A 23,273-nucleotide genomic window follows, 5' to 3' on the forward strand; every position below is an offset into this window, starting at 1 on the left:
AGGAGCAATACTGCCTCCAAAAGGGGTGGACTTAGGTATAGGACCAAGTCACTGCAGCAGCTTGTTAGGCATTGGTGGCTAGGTGGAGTTGTAGAAGACCAAGGGGAACTTGAGGCAGACCTGCTGCCACACCCCACTGCATCATGAAGGGGCACTTCAGGGCAGTGTATTTTGCTACTCATAGATGTGAATTTGACTTTGTTGGATGAAATTCAGAAACCCATCCCACAATGTTATTTCACAGTCTGGTCTCTGATTCATTTCTGTAATGTTCTGCCCCCATCCCTGTGTGTCATGGGTTTTCACCCCACATGTTCCCAGCAGCAGATGGCTTTTTACATACTTGGCACCAGCTGTGGGGCATTTCCCAGCTAATAATTACTGAGGAATAACTGTCCTTATGGACTAGAGCCAGAGAGGAGGAAGGAATCTGGCTATCCAAACCAGTTCGTTATCCTGAGAGGTGCCCTGTCTGTTGCTCCTATAGCAGCCCTTCAGGAACGTGGGAACGTGGGAATAATGTGGGAAGCCAGAACAGGGAGAATGCAAGACTGATGAGGAGAACTTGGTTGGGCAAAGGGAGGATGAAGTGAGGTCTTGAGGGCTGAACCTTCTGTTAATCCTGCCTTTCCCCTGTTCCCTGGCCTCGGATTCCACTTATCTGCCTCCATACCTCTGACTCTTCAGTCCTCTGAATAGCCTGGCAAGATGGAAGTTTGAAGAGCCAAGAAGGCACACAGGGGGTAGGGGGAGGAGAAAGCATCCCAGGGAATGAAAAACTCCTTCCCTCCTGCATGGGGTATAACTATTCCCAAGAGTCAAAAAACAAGCCAAAATTAAATTCCCAGATGAAAAGCTCTCAAGATAGTTACTGATCTGCACCGTCAGCTGTATGTTAAGAGTTAACTAAACTGCAGGAATGTAGTAATGATTGGGAAAACATGCATTAGCAGCCCAGGAAATGTAGAATTAAAGTAAATGGAAGAGACTCAAACGTTTGAAAGCATGAAAATACCCAATTAAATTAAAACCCAAACAACCTTCACTCTGCCCCTGTAGTGAGGCTCTGGGGAAAACTGATTTTGTTTTTTCCCCCTCTAAGCAACCATTTAATTTCAGCAGGAAGCAGAGACACTAGAATGTTTTCCATAATGAAGAGTAAACGCCAGCCATTGTACATCCCTGCACTCACTGCAGAAAAAGGATATATTTAACCAGGTGATGGGCCACATTGTGTTCAGCTACTGTGCATTCTGAAAAGGAAGGTGGGGAGAAGACAAAAGGTCTCTTCCCTTCCACACCTGTCCACCCCGGATGCAGCAACCCAGTGCAATCACAAGCCCTGGGCTGCTTGAGCATAAGGATGGCATGAGGCTTGCACCTACTGTGTCACTAGTCTCTCCAGAGGGGGTGGGGAGAGCAGGTCCAGGCCCTGCCTTACTTCCACACCATCCACCAGTCCTAGCCAGGGGCTGGAAATAGAGCATGCTGCATCCTAACACAGGATGGCGTGGTGGCCAAGCTCCCTCCGTATTCAAGAGACATTGTGCCTGCCTGATTCTCCTGGGATGACCCTGGTGCAGGGTAGTGCTTTAAAGGTCCAACTGAGCATTTATCCACCTGCGAATCTCCATTGTATCCTGTTATGAATCCGCATACAATATAAGAATTGCCATGCTTTGTCCTGACTTCACAAATTAATCTTCATGTTGCATCTCACTCCTTAAAAGCTGTTACTTTTATTGATGTCAGTGGTTGAATCTTAAATACAAGAGTTTCCATACACTGAATCAGCTAGGCTTGTGGAGTCAGGAAGAGTAAGTGACTATCAAGCACACACTTTCATTCACAGTTGCACACACAAGCCATGTCTGCCTTGCAGTTCGTGATAATATGCACCACACTTTGACAGTGGGTTATGAAACTTCATCGTAGGATCTCAAGTAGGCTGGCTTGGAAAGCTTCCTCAGCTTTTCTTGGTTTCGAAATGTACGACCACGTTGTGGGGCGAGACCCAGAGGAGGCAGATGAATCTACACACACAAAAATAAAGCTAAATGTTCTTGTGCAGGCTGATAAACTGAAACCCCACTCAGAGATCAGGAGACATTCTGATAGCGGGACTCTTGCAGTGTTTTCACTCACACTTGGAAACCATTTCCTCCCATGTTGGAGAGAACAGATACCTAACCACCAGGTTATTTACTTATATTTCTATCAGAGCCTATTTCCCAGTTGATTACTATTACATTTAACTTTCAAGCCCTATGTGTTTGTTGTAGGCATAGAGCCTTACCAAATTCATGGTCCATTTTGGTCAATTTCATGATCATAGGATTTTTTTAAAATAATAAATTTCATGATTTCAGCTATTTAAATCTGAAATTTCAGTGTTGTAATTGTAGGGGTCCTGACCCAAAAAGGAGTTGAGGGGGTCGCAAGGTTATTGTAGGGGGGTATGTGGTACTGCTACCCTTCTGCGCTGCTACTGGCAGCTGCGCTGCCTTCAGAGCTGGGCAGCTGGAGAGCGGCAGCTGCTGGCCGGGAGCCCAGCTCTGAAGGCAGAGCCACCGCCAGCAGCAGTGCAGAAGTAAGGATGGCCTGGTATGATATTGCCACCCTTACTTCTGCGTTGCTGCCTGCAGAGTTGGACCCTCAGTCAGTAGCCGCCACTCTCTGGCTGCCCGGCTCTGAAGACAGAGCTGTTGCCAGTAGCAGCGTAGAAGTAAGGATGGGATGGTATTGCCACCCTTAATTATGCATTGCTGCGGGCAGGGTGCTCAGTGCCCAGCCAACAGCTGCCGTTTGCTGGCTACCCAGCTCTGAAGGCAGCGCAGAAGTAAGGGTGGCAATACCATGACTCCCCAATATAACCTTGTGATCCCCCTGCAACTCCCTTTTGGGTCAGGATCCCCAATTGGAGAAGCACTGGTCTCCCCCATGAAATCTACATAGTATAGGGTAAAAACCCACACAAGACCAGATTTCACAGGGGGAGACTAGATTTCATGGTCCGTGATGCATTTTTCATGGCTGAGAATTTGGTAGGGCCCTATGTATACAATAGCTAGGTACCCAGTCTAGTCCTTTAAATTATAACCTTTTGTCGCATTGTGTTTTATAGTTTCACATCAAATGATGATACATCATTTGCTGAAATAGTACTGAATAGGATATTCCAGTAAAATGGTTTTATAGGATCCAGATTTACAGTTTTATCAGAAGAGTTGGGACCAAAGTATAGGATCACAAACCAATAGAGAAGGAAGTACGATATATACCATAAATTATAAAGGTGGTTAAGTGGTTGTGTTTTGTTACTAACCACGTAGCAAACAACAAAGCAACCCCAAGCTGTACGTACTCCATCTACTACCTTATTGCTGATTCGGGTTTATAGTGATAATATACACCATATGAAAAGCCCAATTAGTCACTGAGTCTACAAACAGAGAAATGGGTGACAGTCTTTTAGTTTTGAAAGTCTTTGTACCTCAGAGGTAAATATAAAATTGTTAGTGGGAACCATATAGCTAATCCCCTGCCCCCACAATGATTGAAAGAGGTAGGTGTAAATAGCCAAACGTTCCTGTCTGAGGATGAAAGACTTAAAGATAGCTATTAAAATGAAAATATTAGTAAAATCACTTAGTGAAGCAGCAATATTCTTAAAATTTATACACTCTCTAAAGATCCTCTAATCTATATGTATCAGAGCTTTTCTAGGGCTTGATCCTGCAAGGTGTTTGATCCCCTAGAGAATATAAATTTCAAAGCCCTCCCCAGGTTCAGCTAAAAAGGGATATATTAGGGGATTATTAAATTGGATTATGATTTTCTTGAAAGGAAAGAGACCTATGAAGGTGAAATGTAATGAATTGGAATGGAGGGGAAGTCTCTCTGGATGACAAAGGAAAGGATGAAATAAATGAATGATACACAGAAAACACCATTGCACAGTGAAACAAAACACAGGACCCTGCTACAACTCCTTGTTTAAACAAGTCAACAAGCAACCTCAACGTTTAAACAAGTCACTTCCATTAATGTATGATTTCCAGAACAGCAGGAGGAGGGGTGGAAAAGGACCCACAGATACACCAGCCCTGCCTCCCAACAACCAGACTTGATCTAATATAACCAGGATTCAGTGTAGGCTACCAAAAAAACCCCCAAAAACAACCCTATGATATTTACGCATTTGCTCAAAAGTTGACAGGCCAACTATTTCTAATCTTTCATCTGGAAAGATTTTTAACCACTAGATTTGTTAGACAGACAAGATGGGTGAGGTAATATCTTTGACTGGACCAACTTCCGTTGGTGAGAGAGACAAGCTTTGGAACCACACACAGCTCTTCCACTGGTCTGGGAAACAATGAGGGTCACAAGGTGGCACAGATTATTTAGCGCACATTCTAAGGGACCATTCAAGGCAGAATGGCCTGTTAACACCTCTGCATTCATAAGACAAAAGGAAGTTAGTGGGTTACTGATTGTTGTAATAAGCCATAAATGCAGTGTCTCTCTTCAGTCCATGATTTTTAGTGTCTAGCAGAGTTATGAATGTAACCTCCCAGGCTTGTCTTTTCCTTGTATTTAGTGGTGACACTCAAAGTACCTTTCCCAGATATGTAGATGAGCCCTCCATGGTTCCAATAAAAGATATTACCTCACCCACCTTCTCTCTAATGTCCTGGGACCGACATGGCTACAACTACACTGCATACACTAGATTTGTTGTCATTACCAGTTTATGAACACTCATCCAGAAGTCAAAACTGCCTTAACTAAAATATCCACTGCTTGCTGAATAAGGGACTAAATACACACTGTTGTAGACGTTGTCTGGATTCACACTCACAGGTCTTGGGTAGGGAATGTGATAGTGAAGTCCGATTTCTACTCTTGCCTTGCATTCTTCTATACACTGTTTAATCAGCTCTGGATCTGTTAGCTAATCAAACAAATAAATGTAAAAAGGGAAAGTGTAGAAATTAGTACTTGTGAATTAGAATCATGCACATCTACATGATTTACTTTTTTGGTTTGTTTTGTTTTTATTTTTAAAAGTAGGACATTGATTTCCTTGTCCCTAGAAATATAGCTAGAATGATTCTCCAGTTCATTGCCATGTCATACTAGTCCCAGAGATCATGGGACAATCCCAACACTTTGGGAAAGCCTGTGCATGCATTTACTTATCTTTATGTCCAGAGAAGTCATTAAAGGTAAAATTCCCCTCAGATCCATCCAGCAGTTCTTGACTCATATGGCTGACAGCTAGGGGCCTCGAGGAGGAGCAGGATATCAGAGTTTAGATTTACTGTAAGGGTCTGAGGAGATTTTTACTCTAACATGTTAATAAGTATCATCTGTAAAAAGAAGATGCACGTGTACATCAATACACTTATGGAAAGAACACTAGTGGTCAAAAATAAATTGAGCCATTTACATATATCTATATAGGAGCTGGAGAAAAATATAAAACATTTAGGGCCATGGCCTGCCATCATTCCATGCATACAACTCCTTCTGAAGCCAATAAAGGTGTTGTGTAAAAAGTTCAGTGGTAAAATATAGTCCTAAACAAGATCTAGAAAGTGAATGCAAGTGGTATCAATTCCCATATAACAATGGGACTCTAATATGATGAAGGCGAAAAAGCATCAGTTCTAACCATTGAAGTCCACATGTTTGTGCTCTCTGTACAAGGAAGGAGAGGTTTTAAATTCCAAATACTGTATTACTTAAAAACTTTGTGCACACTTTCTATAGAAAAAAAACCTTTTAAAGAAAGTGCCAATAATTACTGTATGATCAGCAAAATCAGCAGGTGAAGGCGCTACGGAATTCTGCCTGCCAGCAGTTCAGAAAGCTAGACAAAAGCATCAGGAAAGATCCAAAGCTGCTTCAGACAACAATTCCACAGGCAGTATACTTGCAGATAACTTTTTTCCTCCTCCTTGGCAATTTCTTGTAAGGTCTCTAGACCTTTCTAACCTCCTAAAGTAACTAATGAAGAAAACTAGAAGGATTCAAGATTTCTTCTTTGGGGAGGTTTGAATTAGATCTTGCATGATGAAATTCAACAAAGACGAGTGCAAAGTACTCCACTTAGGAAGGCAAAATCAAATGCACAGCTACAAAATGGAGAATACTGGCTAAGCAGCAGTACTGCAAAAGAGTATCTGGGGGTTATAGAAGATCACAAATTGTATATAAGCCAACAGTGCAAAAAAGGCTAATATCATTCTGGTTGTATTAACTGGAGTGCCATATGTAAGACATAGGAGGTAATTGTTCTGCTTGGCACTCGTGTGGCCTCCGATGGAGAACTGTGTTGAGTTTAGGGTACCACAGTTTAGGAAAGATGTGGACAAACTGGAGAGTGCAGAGGAGAGCTACAAAAAAGTTAAAAGGTTTAGAAAAACCTCATCTACAAGGAAAGGTTTAAAAAAAACCTGGGTATGTTTCGTCTTGATAGAAGAACAGGTTAGACAAACACCTGACAGGGATGGTCTAGGTGTGCATCAACTCCTGCTGGGGGCTCGACTCGATGACCTCTCAAGGCCCTTGTGATGGATATTGCCACTGCATGCAATATCGAAGGGAACATATTGTATTAAGTTGTTGGGGGGAAGGTCACCACACCTCCTCCAAGAAATAAAAATGGGGGTGGGGGGATTAAGGTGCATCACTCAGGCTGTAAATATCTCCAGAGGTACCACCCTTGGGGAGGCTTGCACTTACTGGTTCAGACGGGGTTTTCAGAGACCAGCAGACAAAGGCCTTTTTGTATAAAAAGCCTGAGTATAAACGGACACTGGACCTTTTGATTCAGTAAGTGGACAGGACCCTGTGTCAAGGGGGGTTCCCAGCCCTTACAGAAGGGTTGGAAGGATTGACTGACTTACCAGGACCCCATAAGACTGATGGCTGAGCTCTGGTAAGCTTTTAGCATGTGTATAGGAACTAGGTTTTTATATGTTCTCTTTGCCTGACAGGTGACTGCTGGGAGCTTAGGTGGGTGTCCTTAAGGAGGACCAGGTCAGGGGTCAAAAGGTGCAGTTAACCCTGAATCTGCAACAGTCCTTCCAGCCCTACATTTCTATAAATTTCCAAACTGGAGACCATTTTGGGAACTCAACTCTCTTGTAAACGTTTTTCCAACCATTGAAACAAAACAGGGTGCAAAGAATGAATCACAGACTAACTCTGAAAGCCAGACAGAGATGCACTTACATCTTTGTTTTTTTGGAATAAGGTTTTGGCTTCATTTATAATGTACTGTTTCTCTTTAATAGTGTCTTCCATCTGTCCTGATGCAGACTGCCATTTTTTGGCTATTCTGAATATCCTGCGGTAAAGGCCAAGAACTTCTTGTCGTGCAACTGATGTCATCTTAAGAAAAAAACAGAAAAGAAACATATGCATAAACATTTGGGTTTATAAAAGGCCACCAAACATATGTATATCTTTCACACAATCTTTAATTAGTTTTACAAATATTTCCTCTCTCTGAGATCTGCTGAGTAATGTGAAAGGAAGTGGAATAGCTGTAAACAATGGTTACCTGCCAACCCTTGGGAACATTCACACTCTATATAAGAAAGGAAAAATGCCTACTCTCTAATGTCCCAATCCAGCAGAACATTGAAACGTACTTAAGCCTGTCCCTATTCAGCAAAGAGCTTAAGCACATGCTTAACTCCCACTGACATCAACAGGATTTATACATGTGCTTAAAGTTAAGCACTTGCCTATGTGCTTTGCTAAATCAGGGTCTTGGATCCAGGACACCTGGGTTCTATTCTTGGGTCTTACTTTGGACAAGTCACTTAAACAAGTCTCATCTAAGTCCTCTCTGTAAAATGGGTATAATAATGCTTACCCACCTTTGCAAAGCATTTTGAGACTACAAATGAAAAAGCACTGATGTTGTGGAAGGCAAGATGTTTCTCACGTGTTCATAACACCATTTCTGATGATGTATTCCAATGTGGCAATAATTAGATTAAAGATAACAGAGGTAGCATGGCGTGAGCACTGGACTAGAAGCTAGAAATTTCTGAGTTCTAATCCTGGCTCTGCCACGTCTGCCTCTGTGGACTCTGACAAGTCAATTATGACCTGATTGTCAAATGGCTAAGCAGCCATGCTGCCCATTGAACTGAACAGAATATGCAGCTACTCAGGACTTTTAGAAATCAGGGCTGAATTCCTAGCCCCGCTGAGGTCAATGGGAGTTTTGCCACTGACTTGAACAGAGCCAACATTTCACCCACGCCAATAACCTCCAAATCCACTGCTGATCAGATCTTCAGGAATAAGACTTCAGCTTCAGGAATTCCAAAACTCTGAGTTGCAAAACTGTCAAAGATACTTTAGTGTCCAAAAATGTAAAATGCTGCAACATGATGAAATGAGTATGTGAAAGCAAAGGCTTATGATGAATACATGGAAAAACCACTATCAGTGGGGAGACATTAACTGTCAGCATCTCGGGATACATTTGATGACCAGGTAGCTCTGTGACTGACTCTACCCTGAAGTCAGAGACCTACACTCTGGTGAGTATGTTCCCACCATGTGTGACAGACTGGTATTTTGGAGAGCAGGAGGATATTCTGAATTACTTTAACTTGCCCATGAGATCTGAAGTGGTTGAGCTCTCCACATGAATATTAGCTACACTGTCAACTAGCTTTTATCAACAATTTTCCAGTGCAACCAAACTGTGCCCTCAAACATGCACTTACTGAGCTCTCTCTCACTGAAATCAATGGGTGCTACACACATTAATCTGAAAGCAGAATTTCACCCTCGGATACTGTTGCCCAGTGCTTTGTCTTTTTATGCTAACAATTTCTGTGAACTAAAGACTAACTTTTTTGTTTCATGACTTGTCAGGGATTCTCAGGAATACAGACATAATGGTGTCTTTCTAATGTTCCTCCTCTTACTAGAGACTATTTTTTTTTGAAGGAATGGATGTAAAATGTTTAACTAGTCATTTTCTCTTTGATTAGAGAGAAAAATGATTCTTTTTGCACAACTAAAAGTTTTTCATAGAACGTCTCGCTAAATATGTGTTTATGCTAATGCTAGAAAACAAGAACACAGATAATATAGGCCTCAGTTCTGCAAACACTTGCATACATACTTAGCTTTATGCACATAAATAGTTCCCATTCAGTTAATGGAAGCACTGATGGTGTCCCTAGCCTCCGTTTGCCAGAAACTGGGAATGGGCAACAGGGAATGGAGCTCTGGATGATTACCTGTTCTGTTTGTTCCCTCTGGGGCACCTGGCATTGGCCACTGTTGGAAGACTGGACACTGGGGTAGATGGACCTTTGGGTCTGACCCAGTATGGCCATTCTTATACTGTAGTTTGTATTAGTTTACATAGGACATGAAAAGACTAGTTACCGTAGTGCATTAAGGCAACGCAGAGCCATAGGCTTATCCCAGCTGGGAGCCCCTCTGCTGTGGCCCCATGGCCTCATCTCTGCTTGTAGGTAGCTGAAGGGTCACCCATGCAAGAGCTATTGGCAGGCTGTGGAGGCCTATCATTGTATTGGATACACTCTGATCAGCTTGTCAGAGGTTATCTTTGTTAGCATGAGGGCTAGAAACATACTTGGGGGCAAAGGGAGGGCAGGAAGGAGGGAGAAGTTGTCTAATTTCATCATGTGACTCCAGAAGCTGGGACCCTAGGCATATACCTTTAATACATATGCTATAAGCTGGCCCTACCAGCTATTATTTTGCACACTGTAGTTTTGGTTTTAGTGTACTCCCAAGTTTGGAAATCTCTTAGCTGTTTACAAACTAATTTCTCTTTCCACTGATTCTAACTTTTTTCATTTAACAAACAATGAATTTTTTCTCTTTTCTGTTTCACATGGAGTTGGAGTTAACACTGTTCTACTTATTTCCTTGTTTATGCATTGTCGGAGTAGAAGTAGGCTGTCGTGTTAACATATGCAATGAAGAAGGCAGAGGAAGGTAGTAATATAAAAGTGTCCTGTAAAAGTCACTGGCCAGATTTGCAAAAATGGTCATTAACCAGCAGCTCCCACTGTTAATCTTAAGCAACAGTTTCTAACAGTTAACAGCCAGATTGTACCCAGCTCCCTGCAGAGATATACAAAATAGGAAGTTGATACTGTACAAGGAAGCCCCTCCCACTTCCCAGAGCAGTTATAAGAACAAATACACCAAAATCCAAACTATGGCTGGATTCTGATTTGAGTAACACCAATGTAAATCTGAAGTAACTCAATGATGGCAAGGGTTAATCTGAATGTACACCACTGTAAATCATCCCAGAATCTAGCCTCAGGTGTAAGAGGGTCCAACCCTTATGAAAGTCTCATAATGATGGGTGTAATTTGGTCAAAAACTAAGACCGAGTGGTCAAGTAATGTAACTTGCACTGATCTAGGATTCAGTGGATGTGCAAAGTGCATTTGTTATACACTGAGTGGATAGAGAGAAACAGCAGGAAAACCACTAACAGGAGAGTGTAAGATAATTGTTTGTAGTGTTATAACCATGTTGGTCCCAGGATATTAGAGAGGCAAGGGGGGGTGAGGTAATATCTTTTATTGGACCAACTTCTATTGATAAAAGAGACAAGCTTTCCAGCTACACATAGCTGAGGATAAGCCTGTCTCTTTTACCAACAGAAGTTGGTCCAATAAAAGGTCATGTAACCTCTTACTCTGACTAGGTGGGTGCAGTAAGGGGACCCTACCTTATTTTACACTTCCTGTTAGTTGCTACTTAACTTCTACTTGTCTCCTTGGTGTGTAAGTCAGAAGTGTTTTGCACACCCACTGTATGCCAAGTGGGAGGAGGTAACACCACTGTACCACTAACACACCTTTTGTGATAGTTACAACCACTTTTTAACTTACACACCATTTACTTCTTTGCAGAATGTGGCCCATAAAGGATAACTACAGGCATGTGTTTTCAAAGTTTATGGCCCCTTGTTGTTTTGGCTGAACTTTATAATAGCAATACAAATCTCAGGTGATGTTCACAAAAAAAGAACCAGGAAAAGTGAGTGTGTGTGTGTAAAAAGCACTAATAAAATGTTGAGTTGCAGGCCAGACCTGATCTGATTCTGTGTCTTTGGAGATGCACCAAATATGTCAGCATGCAGTTTCAAGAAAGAGTTTGTTGGGTGCTGTGACTAGCAGTTTTGAAAACAACCTTGTAAGACAGAGATATTGGGCCATATCATGCCTGTGATCAGTATGCAAACTCCCATTGTTATCAGCGGGCAGATCAGGCACATGAGATGGTCCATTGTATCCAAAACTGCAAAGAAACCTTGAGTAGTTAATGAATTACAGCATGCTGAAAATGTAAACTTTTTTGTTGGCAATTAAAACAAAGAATCTTGTAGATCTTAAAACCTAAGAATACATCTTTCAAAAACAAATACAGATTCCTTTGAGGGTTTAGTACAGTTGACCCTAAGTTCCAAAATTAAATAATACAGTGAAATCTTCAAAGTTTTGCCATGAGTAGAATGCCATGGAATTTAGATGAAGTATTGTATATAAATACATGTAAAAACCCTGTCCTTGAATTGCCCCTATTGCATAGAGCCTGAGCCACACTAGGGGCTAGGGAAGAGGTGCAGGGATGACTGAGGCCTCTCAAATGCAAGCAGCCAAATTACAACTACCTCCTGGGTAACATGCTTGGAGGGAGAAGATACTCTGCATCTTCCTACTCCCCACAATGCACCTGTGTTAAGACAGCCATAATTTAGCTGTACATCTGTTTACTTCTGTCCATCCTTATTAAGTCAAAGATCATCTACTGACTTTAAGTATCAAATCTGTATCAAATCCAGCATGTACCTAGGATTTTAAGAAAGGAAGGGTGTTAAGTAGTATTTTAATAAGAGGAAATAGAAACTTTAACAATGGATCTCTTCTTCTACATCCTTTTTAACCTGGATGCTCATTAATATTGCACAAACGCTTGATTTGGTGCTGACACTATATTTGTTTGGGGAAAAAGTATAACTCTATAGGGAACAGTTTAAAACAGCAGCTTTGATATTGTCAAATATAATGTTTACATTGAAGAGCAGCATAGCTTCTCTTTCACATCATCAGCTATTTGACTGTTTGCTACTGGCAAGGAGTTCTGAAATTATTTAAATAAATTATTCAAGTCAAATAAATTATTTGACAGTCTATTGGATCAAAACTGATCAGATGTCTATAATGGAAATAAATCATTTATTTCAACATCCTATACAACATTGTTTCTATCCAGGTTGAATGTGATGGCTTCTTGTACCACTGTATTTTTAATACCACTCTTGGGCTACTGTTCATTTAAAAAATGCAAGAACTGTGTATCAAGCTTTTTATTTTAGAGCTCAGTGATAACACTTAGCTAAGTGGTAACCCACAATTTCTCTCCAGCTGGTAGATGTGACATGCAATCATTCACTCCATTTCACAGCTATCCATGGTAACAAAGTCACTAAAACAAATTCATCCCTGGTCTAAGTGTATTGAAGTAAAGCCCCTGGATTTACAAAAGTGTTGAATTGGCTCATAATTTCCATAAGGGACAACAGCTGTAACAGTTAGCTCCTGTAAGTCTGTGAGAAGAGGAGAAATCAGATTCTTGGGATGACTGAGAAGATGGCATTCCCCAATAATGTTAATCTCAGAATCCAGCATTCACGTCCTATCTTTCTTCTCCAAAAAAATCAAACTGATTTAAGATTCTCCCATCTAATCTTTTGCATTACAAACATTGTAGGATAGCCACACTGTAAGTGGCTGCATCAGCTGGGTAAAAACAATGCATTCAGCTGGCAACTCAGATGGGTTTTCACTTTTGAAATGTCTCACTCCTTCAATTTTTTTTATTTTCATCCAATCTCCAAATTTACAGCAAAATTCAAAGCCACCAAGTTCTGCCTAGTGCTGGGTGAAAGCCAAACAAAACCAGAGGCCTAAATCCACCCCTATTGTAACCCCATTTACTTTATCAATGGTATAACCCTGTTGACTTCAGTGGGGTTACTCTTGAATTTGACCCAAAAGTTTGTCATGGTTTCCATCTACAATAATACATTTGTGTATTTTTTTGGTGTGAAAATAGCTTAAGTAACCAGTTTGTAATGAAAACTGGAACATGGGCAGTTTTGCCTGGTTTTGAATTCTGTTATAGAAGTTTCAGCTTTAAAACGGATGTGACCCAAGTATTACTCAACACTTCTGAGTCAGTCAGACTCTCTGCACTTGGAACTCCCATTGACTTTAGTGGTAATTCTAAAGGAGGAAGTGAAGGGGGCGGGGGCCACATGTACTATTGAGCCCTTCAAGATCAAACTCTGGTTGCTTTAAACTTTCACTAAGTATTGAATAATCCCTTGACCAGAAAGCATAAGGAACACGGAAAGCAAGAAGAATGCAACTCAAATAGTAAATCAATGGCCTAGATTTTATCACTGGCTTTCTACATAAATTCATCCAAATGGAAAGAACCAAGAATTGATTCTCCAAAACATGTAGCAGTAGCCACACTACAATAGAGCACTGATGTCTTCCTAGGAATTATGACGTGATGGAATAACAGAGACTTGGTGGGATAACTCACATGACTGGAGTACTGTCATGGATGGATACAAACTGTTCAGGAAGGAGAGGCAGGGCAGAAAAGGTGGGGGAGTTGCACTGTATGTAAGGGAGCAGTATGACTGCTCAGAGCTCCGGTATGAAACTGCAGAAAAACCTGAGAGTCTCTGGATTAAGATTAGAAGCGTGAGCAACAAGGGTGATGTCATGGTGGGAGTCTACTATAGACCACCGACCCAGGGGGATGAGGTGGACGAGGCTTTCTTCCTGCAACTCACGGAAGTTACTAGATCGCAGGCCCTGGTTCTCATGGGAGACTTCAATCACCCTGATATCTGCTGGGAGAGCAATACAGCAGTGCACAGACAATCCAGGAAGTTTTTGGAAAGTGTAGGGGACAATTTCCTGGTGCAAGTAGTGGACAAACCAAAAAGGGGCAGAGCTCTTCTTGACCTGCTGCTCACAAACCGTGAAGAATTAGTGGGGGAAGCAAATGTGGATGGGAACCTGGGAGGCAGTGACCATGAGATGGTCGAGTTCAGGATCCTGACACAGGGAAGAAAGGAGACCAGCAGAATACGGACCCTGGACTTCAGAAAAGCAGACTTTGACTCCCTCAGGGAACTGATGGGCAGGATCCCCTGGGAGAATAACATGAGGGGGAAAGGAGTCCAGGAGAGCTGGATGTATTTTAAAGAATCCTTATTGAGGTTACAGGGACAAACCATCCTAATGTGTAGAAAGAATAGTAAATATGGCAAGCAACCAGCTTGGCTTAACAGTGAAATCCTTGCTGATCTTAAACACAAAAAAGAAGCTTTCAAGAAGTGGAATACTGGACAAATAACCAGGGAAAAGTATGAAAATATTGCTCGGGCATGCAGGAGTGAAATCAGGAAGGCCAAATCACACCTGGAGTTGCAGCTAGCAAGAGATATTAAGAGTAACAAGAAGGGTTTCTTCAGGTATGTCAGCAACAAGAAGAAAGTCAAGGAAAGTGTGGGCCCCTTACTGAATGAGGGAGGCAACCTAGTGACAGAAGATGTGGAAAAAGCTAACGTACTCAATGCTTTTTTTGCCTCTGTCTTCACAAACAAGGTCAGCTCCCAGACTGCTGTGCTGGGCAGCACAGCATGGGAAGAGGTGACCAGCCCTCTGTGGAGAAAGAAGTGGTTCAGGACTATTTAGAAAAGCTGGACGAGCACAAGTCCATGGGGCCGGATGCGCTGCATTCGAGAGAGCTAAAGGAGTTGGCGGATGTGATTGCAGAGCCATTGGCCGTTATCTTTGAAAACACATGGCGATCGGGGGAAGTCCCAGATGACTGGAAAAGGCTAATGTAGTGCCCATCTTTAAAAAGGGAAGAAGGAGGATCCAGGGAACTACAGACCAGTCAGCCTCACCTCAGTCCCTGGAAAAATCATGGAGCAAGTCCTCAAGGAATCAATCCTGAAGCACTGAGAGGAGAGGAAAGTGATCAGGAACAGTAAACAAGGATTCACCAAGGGCAAGTCATGCCTGACTAATCTAATTGCCTTCTATGACGAGATAACTGGCTCTGTGGATGAGGGGAAAGCAGTGGACGTGTTGTTCCTTGACTTTAGCAAAGCTTTTGACACTGTCTCCCACAGTATTCTTGCCAGTAAGTTAAAGAAGTATGGGCTGGATGAACGGACTATAAGGTGGCTAGAAAGTTGGCTAGATTGTCGGGCTCAACGGGTAGTGATCAATGGCTCCATGTCTAGTTGGCAGCTGGTATCAAGTGGAGTGCCCCAAGGGTCAGTTCTCAGGCTGGTTTTGTTCAATATCTTCATAAATGATCTGGAGGATGGTGTGGATTGCACCCTCAGCAAGCTTGCAGATGACACTAAACTGGGAGGAGAAGTAGATACACTGGAGGGCAGGGATAGGATACAGAGGGCCCTAGACAAATTAGAGGATTGGGCCAAAAGAAATCTGATGAGGTTCAACAAGGACAAGTGCAGAGTCCTGCACTTAGGACAGAAGAATCCCATGCACCAGTACAGCCTAGGGACCGAATGGCGCGGCAGCAGTTCTGCAGAAAAGGACCTAGGGGTGACAGTGGACGAAAAGCTGGATATGAGTCAACAGTGTGCCCTTGTTGCCAAGAAGGCCAATGGCATTTTGGGATGCATAAGTAGGGGCATTGCCAGCAGATTGAGGGACGTGATCATTCCCCTCTATTCGACATTGGTGAGGCCTCATCTGGAGTACTGTGTCCAGTTTTGGGCCCCACACTATAAGAAAGGATGTGGAAAAATTGGAAAACGTCCAGCGGAGGGCAACAAAAATGATTAGGGGTCTGGAACACATGCCTTATGAGGAGAGGCTGAGGGAACTGGGATTGTTTAGTCTGCGGAAGAGAAGAATGAGGGGGGGATTTGATAGCTGCTTTCAACTACCTGAAAGGGGGTTCCAAAGAGGATGGATCTAGACTGTTCTCAGTGGTAGCAGATGACAGAACGAGGAGTAATGGTCTCAAGTTGCAGTGGGGGAGGTTTAGATTGGATATTAGGAAAAACTTTTTCACTAGGAGGGTGGTGAAACACTGGAATGTGTTACGTAGGGAGGTGGTGGAATCTCCTTCCTTAGAAGTTTTTAAGGTCAGGCTTGACAAAGCTCTGGCTGGGATGATTTAGTTGGGGATTGGTCCTGCTTTGAGCAGGGGGTTGGACTAGATGACCTCCTGAGGTCCCTTCCAACCCTGATATTCTATGATTCTATGCAGCACTACATGTGACTAAATGGAAAAGATCTAGTCCAGGACTAATCCTATAAAGTCAAATAGTTTTGAGTTTGCCAGTTCAGGATTGTTAATGGTTTGTCCAGTCTAACTAGCACATGTGGATCTTGCGTCCTACCTACCCTGTATTTTCTAATAAAAGTGAAACACTGAAGAGAGAAATCATTCAGGTTATTATAGGGGAAGGAATTTTATTGCTTCAAATATTTTTAAACCTCTCCTGACACTGAAAACATACAGTGGTCATAAGCAGTCAAGGGCAATACTGATTTTAACTTTGCTACCAATTCAAAAATGGCATGGGCTTGTTTTCCTGGCTTTTAATGTCTTTTTCCCCCCTCCTACCTTGTTTGGTTCTTAATCGTTATCACAATCCGAGAAGAGAGTTTTAATGCTGTGTGGCAAATTTAGCCCATGGAATAAAATCTCAGGTATCCTTGTACGACCTTACTTCTATAATAGAGGCATATAAGACTGTGAACATGAAGTAAAGTATAGATTTATGCACCTTATTTGCTTCTTGGCTCTAAGCGGAAGGCAACTGAATGCATGAAGAGAAATAAGTAGATTTCCTAAAACTGGAACAGTTCCCAAACACAAGAATAGGTATAAATAATAATGCCATAATGATTCTGACTTTTTTTTTTAATTCTGTGGCTCCTTTACAAGTGAGCTTCTTACATGCACTACCATCCCTTCCATCCTCCACTGCTTGGTTCTCAAAATGTTTCCAAGATGTGCTCTGCAGACTACTGTTGGCTCCTGGGCCACGATAAGAGAACCACAGCACTAGAGAATGTTTTAAAAGCTTAAATATATGCATTTAGTTTTAATGTTTAAAAAAAAAGTCCTCACTTTCATTTATACTGAACTCATCAGAGCTGGCCCAATAACTAGTTCTTGGGACCCTCAGTGGAAGTAGGACTTCAAGTGGGTGTAGTTTTATCCACACGTGGAGGCTGCAAGAACCTTTGTTTGCAGGGAATCTGCTAGCCTTATGGGCCCCAACCTGGAGAAAACGGGAAAAGGAGGCCCTGCACAGGGACGCTCCACTGGTGCAAGCAGTGAGGTCCAAAGTGCAGAACCATGAGTCCTTGGGCTGGGGATGAGATGAGGAATCCCCATTGTGATGTTTGCAGGAAGCCGGCTCTTGGATGCAAGAGCCCCTGCTTCTCTATGATTGGAGTCTCTGTAGGCACCAGGGGTACCCATTACCCTGGCTGCACAGAGACCCGTAGGCAGGTGAAGGCCTACTTTGCTATGACAGGAGGTAATCTGAGTAGGGTTGCCAACTTTGGTTGGACAAATTCCTGGAGATTTCATCACATGACATAATCTTTCATTTAAAATTAATGTTTAATTCCTGGAGCCTCCCGGACAATCCTGGGGGGTTGGCAACCCTACATTTGAGTGAGTGGCATTGGACCTGGTGCACCTGGGCACAGCAGTGCTCAGAGCTGGCCTGGCTCCAGTTCTGCCAGGACTGAGGGGCAGTCGGGCCAAAGTGGCTGCCCTGGGCAGCTGCCCAGCTTGCCTGGAGCTAGAGAGGCCCCTGGGTGCAGGAGAGCAGGGGCGCCTTTACACCAGGGGTTCTCAACCTTTTTGTTTCTGAGTCCCACTCACCCCCAACATGCTATAAAAACTCCATGGCCCAGCTGTGCCCCAACAACTGGTTTTCTGCATTAGGGGGTAGCGAGCAGGGCAGCTGCCTGGGGCCCCAGACCCAGGCTTTACCTTCAGCCCCGGAGGGAGGGCTCAGGGACCCGGGCTTCAGCTTTCTGCCCTGAGCCCCAGCGCCGCGAACACAGGCCCTGCTTGGCGGCCCCTCGGGGGGGCCCGGAGCCCTGGCTGAGACCCGCGGGGCCTTGCTGTGATACTAGCAGAGGCAGCGCCCCCAGCCCCCTTCTCCTGCTCTGGGCCAGTCCGCAGGGAGCCGTCCCAGGGGCCCCCTCAGCGCCCCCGGGCGGAGAGGACAGCACCCCACGCGTTACTCTCCCGGGCGCCTTCAAGGCTGGACTGTACCAATGTAACAGGCTGGGGGGAGGAGAGTTGGCAACACCAGTCCACAGAATACCAGTTTAGGCCTTCTCTTCATCTCCGCATCGATCTCTTTCCCCTCCAACTTCCCTTCATTCTTTATCTTCAGGACTAAGCACCCTCTCGCCCTCCTCCACACAATTCCCCCCTTCCTCACGCAGTGGTTCACTCCAGCCTAGAATCCCCACTCACCACGGCCGGGGTGGGGTAGGTTTCTTGCCCTCTCTTTCCCTCACTGTACGTGCAGCGTCGGGACGCTCTGCTGCGTGCTGCCGCCACACGCAACCAGCTGACGCTTCACCCCCGGAAGTGATGCAGGGGCGGGAGGGGGTCGAAGCCGAGTCTGGCTGGGAGCTGCCGAGGGTGAGTGAATTGGACCCTATCTCTTCCCGTCCGTCTTAGGGAGGCTTTGCCTGTGCTGGGCTGTGGGGGCCGGGAGGGCTAGGTGGGCTGTATGGGGTCGGGGGAAGGAGATAATAGGGCTGGAAGGAAGTATCATCCACTGGAATCATCCTTAAGTGCCCCAGCTCAGGAACTAGGCTCTCCAGCCCCCTGCGTGTGGGAGGGTCTTTGCCCATTGCCCTGCTCCCCAACGGGGGGAGGCTGTGCGGTCTCTCCCCCCCCACCCCCCGAGTGGGAGAGCGGGGGGAAGTTGTGGGATCTCTGTTCCTCTTACAGGGTTGTGTGTGGGGGGGGGGTGTATCCGCAACTCTTAACGATGGACCGCGGGGGGGTTGTGTACATCCCTTTGCCATCTGCATGGGGGCGGTTTCTAGGGTCGAGTATCCTAAAGCTCCTGCAACAATAACTAACGCCAGCGCTCTGATAACAAATAGTTCCTCTGCCTATCTCCTTCTCCCCACCACGTACCCCTCTTAGAGGTATAGGGTACAGCGGTTTCAGGGTTAGACCTTAAACAGAAACAGACTCTTCCTCTGGAGCTATTGGAGGTTATCAGGACCGGGGTGATAGAGAGAACCCCACGGTATTAATGTATGTGAAGTAAAGGGTGGGAGGATTTAGTTTTGTTGCATGCTTAGAAAATGTGGTGCTGTAATCTAGCGTTCCAGTCCAGTGTGCTTTTTTCACCTCTTTTCTTTATATGATCTTCCTACTTGAAGGCTATTTAAGCAGCTTAAGAGAAGTATAGTTCCCTGGCCCCAAGGGGATTAGTGATTAACTCATAGTATCTGTTGAAGTGATGATCATATTTTGTTTGTGGTGCTATGTACAATGATGCTAAAATGTCTTTCTATAAATTATCAACATCGTTACTGAAATACAACCACCTTTAGGGTGAAGGGTGGCCACCAGCTGGCTCATAAACACACTCCACAAAGGTATTCTTTTACAAATATTTAGCAATAATCTAATGCTAAATTATGCGTGTGTGTGTGTATATACACGTTCATAGTATGTTTCAGAAAGTATGTGTGGGTGAAGTTATTCTTGTTTCCAGAATTGTTTCCATTATTTGAAAATGCTGACCTCACCCAGCCAGGTTTTTAGTATACATCATGTGTGTATTGAGCATGAAAGCTGCAAATGTTCCCTAATCACGCCTAGTGCTTAGGTTATATAGACACTGTTATAGGTAAGATGGGAGTAATTTATGTAAACAATGTTGAAACAAACATGAATTGGAAAGACTTTATTTCGTACTACGATTATCAAAAGGAATATTTGGATTTCTTTATGCAGCGTAGCTAAAACGATTGATGCTATGTTTTATAAAAATGCATGGATACCTTTGATTTCTGTGGCAAGATGCCTGTTTTTCAGAACATTCTTCTAAATTAATTATTCCATCTTTAGGCTGTGGTATGGATTGTAACAACATTTTTTGTTTTTGTTTTTTGTTTTTTTTAACCTCACAATTGCCATTGAGTACCACATTCCAATACTAGACATTTGGCTCTTAAGGAAGAGCTTCAAGTTAAGCCAGTACTATATTTTCTGAAGACTCCTAATACTCTTGTGATCAGCCTTTCAACTTCAGGATTGTTCCATTGTAAACTAATTATTCTGCCTTTAAATTTGGGGAAGTAGTTGACTAGAATGGTTAGAAGATATCTTTTTCTAAATACAGATTTCTAGTATCTAGTTTGGAATCTCCATGTTAAACATTTAATACATGGTTAGTAGTTGTTAATATTTGACTTGGGCTAACAGTGGAAAGAAGTAATGTTGAACATTTGTGCCTCTTGAGTGTGCCTCTAATAAAGGCTTTGCTGGGTCTCTGGTCACTCACTTTCCAGGTACTTATCAGGAGCAGAAGGATGGTCTCTTGGCTAAAACATAGGGCTCGTAGTCATGATATCTGTTCTTGGCTCTGTTTTCTTATTTTTTAAAAAAATTACCTCACAAGTGTACTGTAAGGCTTAATTAATAGTCTGTGAAGAGCTTTTATAGCTCCCTCAGATGAAAGGCAACATGCAGTATGCAACTAAGTATCAGTATTATCAGGGGTGGAAAGGAGCTGCAGCAGTAGAGTTCTTGATTTGTGTTGACAAACTAGATCTAAGTCCAGTGCAACTGGTGTTAGAAACTTGTTGGAAAGTTCAGGTTATACAGTAATTTTTTTATTCTGATTATTTCATAATAGCTAATGTTGAGCTCAACATTCATAAATTTGTTTAAAGATTGCTGAGATACTAAGGGTGTACTTGTAGCAGTAATACTCTTTGACAGCTCAACTTGATGTTCTTGTGATTCCTTCAGTCTTGAGGCTGATAACCTGTATGATCTCTAATTTGCCACTAGATCCCAGAAATGGGGTTGGTGGCCTTCAGAATGCAGTGTTTTGCTTTAGCTCTTACTTAAGTGTTGTCTTGTTCCTGATAAACTTGGCTGATTTGTTCAGTCTCTGATTGTAGCAGTAGTTTTTTATAACTCATTGGGTTTTATAAATTTTTGTAATACACTTTGGTGCTATGATCTTAAGCACTTAACATGAAGGAGGGCAACAATAACAATAACAGGACAAGAGGGTGATTTGGGCAACAAAATCTAGGGCAGTTACTTCTGCAAGTCTGGAAAAAAAGATTACTTAGAGGTGGAGCACTGTCCAAAGGATAGAGGCTGCCAGGCTATCTGACTGGCTTCAAATTCAAGGACCACGTTCTGACCTCTCTTCTGTATATGTCAATGAGGGTAATGAAGAGAACTCTGCCGCCTTCTTCTTTGTAGCCCTATGTAGGAGATAGATAGAATCCTGTACCTTGTGCTCCATGAGTATGTGTATGGAGTGGGAAGAGGGAGGATAGATGGGGAAAGTAATATTCTGAGCTATCATTTTAAAAAGAATCTTAGCCTCTATAGCTGTGACTATAACACTCTGAAAGTGAATCCACTGTAAACTGGCCCAGTGCTGTCTTCTGGACTCTGCAAACAATGTCACTGCCTCTGTTGCCCCATGCTCCGGCAGTCTTGGTGGTTTTTGCTGCTGTTGGTGTAGGAGGTATTGGTTAGTGTCACTACTATTATTGATATCCCTGTGGGTAGTGGTGAAACTGACACACTTTCATTCTGCTGTGTTTGTAAAAGGTACAAACAGCACAAACAATTGAGGTGTTCCATTAAGCATTTAGGTACTGTAGTAATGAGTATTCTAGAAATATTTTAAGTACATTTTTGTTGGCTGGGATGGAAGGACACCAAAAGTGGAGGCTGGGAATTGTTAGAGTAACAGAGATTCTTTCCACTCCCAACACTAAGGCTGAAGAAAGATCTTTCCTATCCTGGATCCTGAGGGGATGAAGGAATAAACTTGAGACATATTAGAGGCTTACTAGCCAGTTGATACAAAGGAGACCTGTAGCAACCCTGCTAGGAATCCCAAATCCTGCTTTCTTCCATGCAGGTGGGGTTCACATTAAGGGGTTGCCTCTTATCTTTCGGTCGCCTTCATCTTTATTTGCCCCTTATTGGCAGGCTTTGTCCTCTGGCTTTTGGGTGTCTAGAAATTTTTTCAAACAATATCTTAAATGGTTTTAATGTTTTGTGGATTATCTGCACTGGTGACATGGATTAATTGTATACTTGACTGTAGGTTATTCTGCAGTAATGACATAGTAACTCAACTTGAAACAATGGTAATTGCATAGTAACTTACGTTAGCATGTGTTCTGGTAAAGAGCCAACTGCAATTTACCCTCTTTAAACAGATCCTAGTAAACTGAAGCTCTCTTGAAGAGTGTACAAATGCTAGGCAGCCTTCTATACAACTGAGTTATCTTGGCAGACAACAGACTTCTTATCTTGTCTAGAAGTCTCATAAGAGTCAAATACTTAAAGTGCTGGAATGTTAAGTAGTTACAAATTAAGGTCAGAAAACCCAAGAGTCCTAACTATAATCCTTTATAGCTGACATCTACTGTAACTTCATGCTGCCATGACATAGCATCTTGGGAACTGCTTAGCAGTGGCAACTTTTGTTATTCAGAGAGTCTGAGAGCCCGAGGGATGATGATAGTTGGAAAACCAAATATGAATTTGCGGCTCTGATACCATGGCAAATATACCCAGTATGTGGTGTTTATGCCTACGTAAAGGGATCACCTGTAGAACAGGTGAGATAGTTGTATAGCCTTATGTACCTCTCGCTTGACATTCTGTGTGAGGTTCTGAACTTCACAGTTCAAACACGATAGAAAAATTACAAAGCAGGGCAATACAGGTGATCCAGGAATTGGAGGCTAAGACCTGAAGAGTCTGAGGGAGCTATGCTTCTGTAGAATGGAGAACCCAACATACTCATGTTGTCTATAAATGCCTTCAAGCTAGATATATGAATGGGAATTATTTAGAGACTCTTTTAATTATTTGTGTAAGCGATGGGA

General features: G+C 43.0%; 2 protein-coding genes across 9 annotated transcripts in view; one reads left to right on the plus strand and one right to left on the minus strand.

Annotated features, from left to right (window-relative positions):
• Positions 1-1,720: 1,720 nt before the first annotated feature.
• LYRM1 (LYR motif containing 1) lies at positions 1,721-18,732 on the minus strand. 7 transcript variants are annotated; one of them, XM_084642084.1, is made up of 4 exons: positions 18,625-18,732; positions 7,246-7,404; positions 4,834-4,957; positions 1,721-2,033 (listed from the first exon to the last, which is right to left on the minus strand). In XM_084642084.1, exons 2-4 carry the CDS (start codon positions 7,402-7,404, stop codon positions 1,927-1,929), a joined length of 390 nt encoding a protein of 129 aa, XP_084498210.1. In that variant the 5' UTR covers positions 18,625-18,732; the 3' UTR covers positions 1,721-1,926. The 7 variants fall into 7 exon arrangements, with proteins under 7 accessions (XP_084498210.1, XP_084498208.1, XP_084498206.1 ...); XM_084642082.1 differs by lacking the exon at positions 18,625-18,732 and adding an exon at positions 18,470-18,537; XM_084642080.1 differs by lacking the exon at positions 18,625-18,732 and adding an exon at positions 18,019-18,421.
• A 26-nt stretch (positions 18,733-18,758) lies between these two features.
• The window catches only part of DCUN1D3 (defective in cullin neddylation 1 domain containing 3), a 32,638-nt gene continuing 28,123 nt past the window's right edge, over positions 18,759-23,273 (plus strand). Inside the window, exon 1 of one of the 2 annotated variants that reach the window (XM_084642077.1) lies at positions 18,759-18,795. The gene's annotated coding sequence lies outside the window, so the exon portion shown is untranslated. Of the gene's footprint in view, positions 18,796-18,868; positions 19,773-23,273 lie in introns of those variants that run through there. The other variant, XM_084642076.1, reaches the window with a different exon arrangement.

The sequence above is a fragment of the Lepidochelys olivacea genome (genome assembly GCF_965140295.1).
Source record: "Lepidochelys olivacea isolate rLepOli2 genome assembly, chromosome: 10".
In the NCBI taxonomy this organism is placed as follows: domain Eukaryota; kingdom Metazoa; phylum Chordata; order Testudines; family Cheloniidae; genus Lepidochelys; species Lepidochelys olivacea.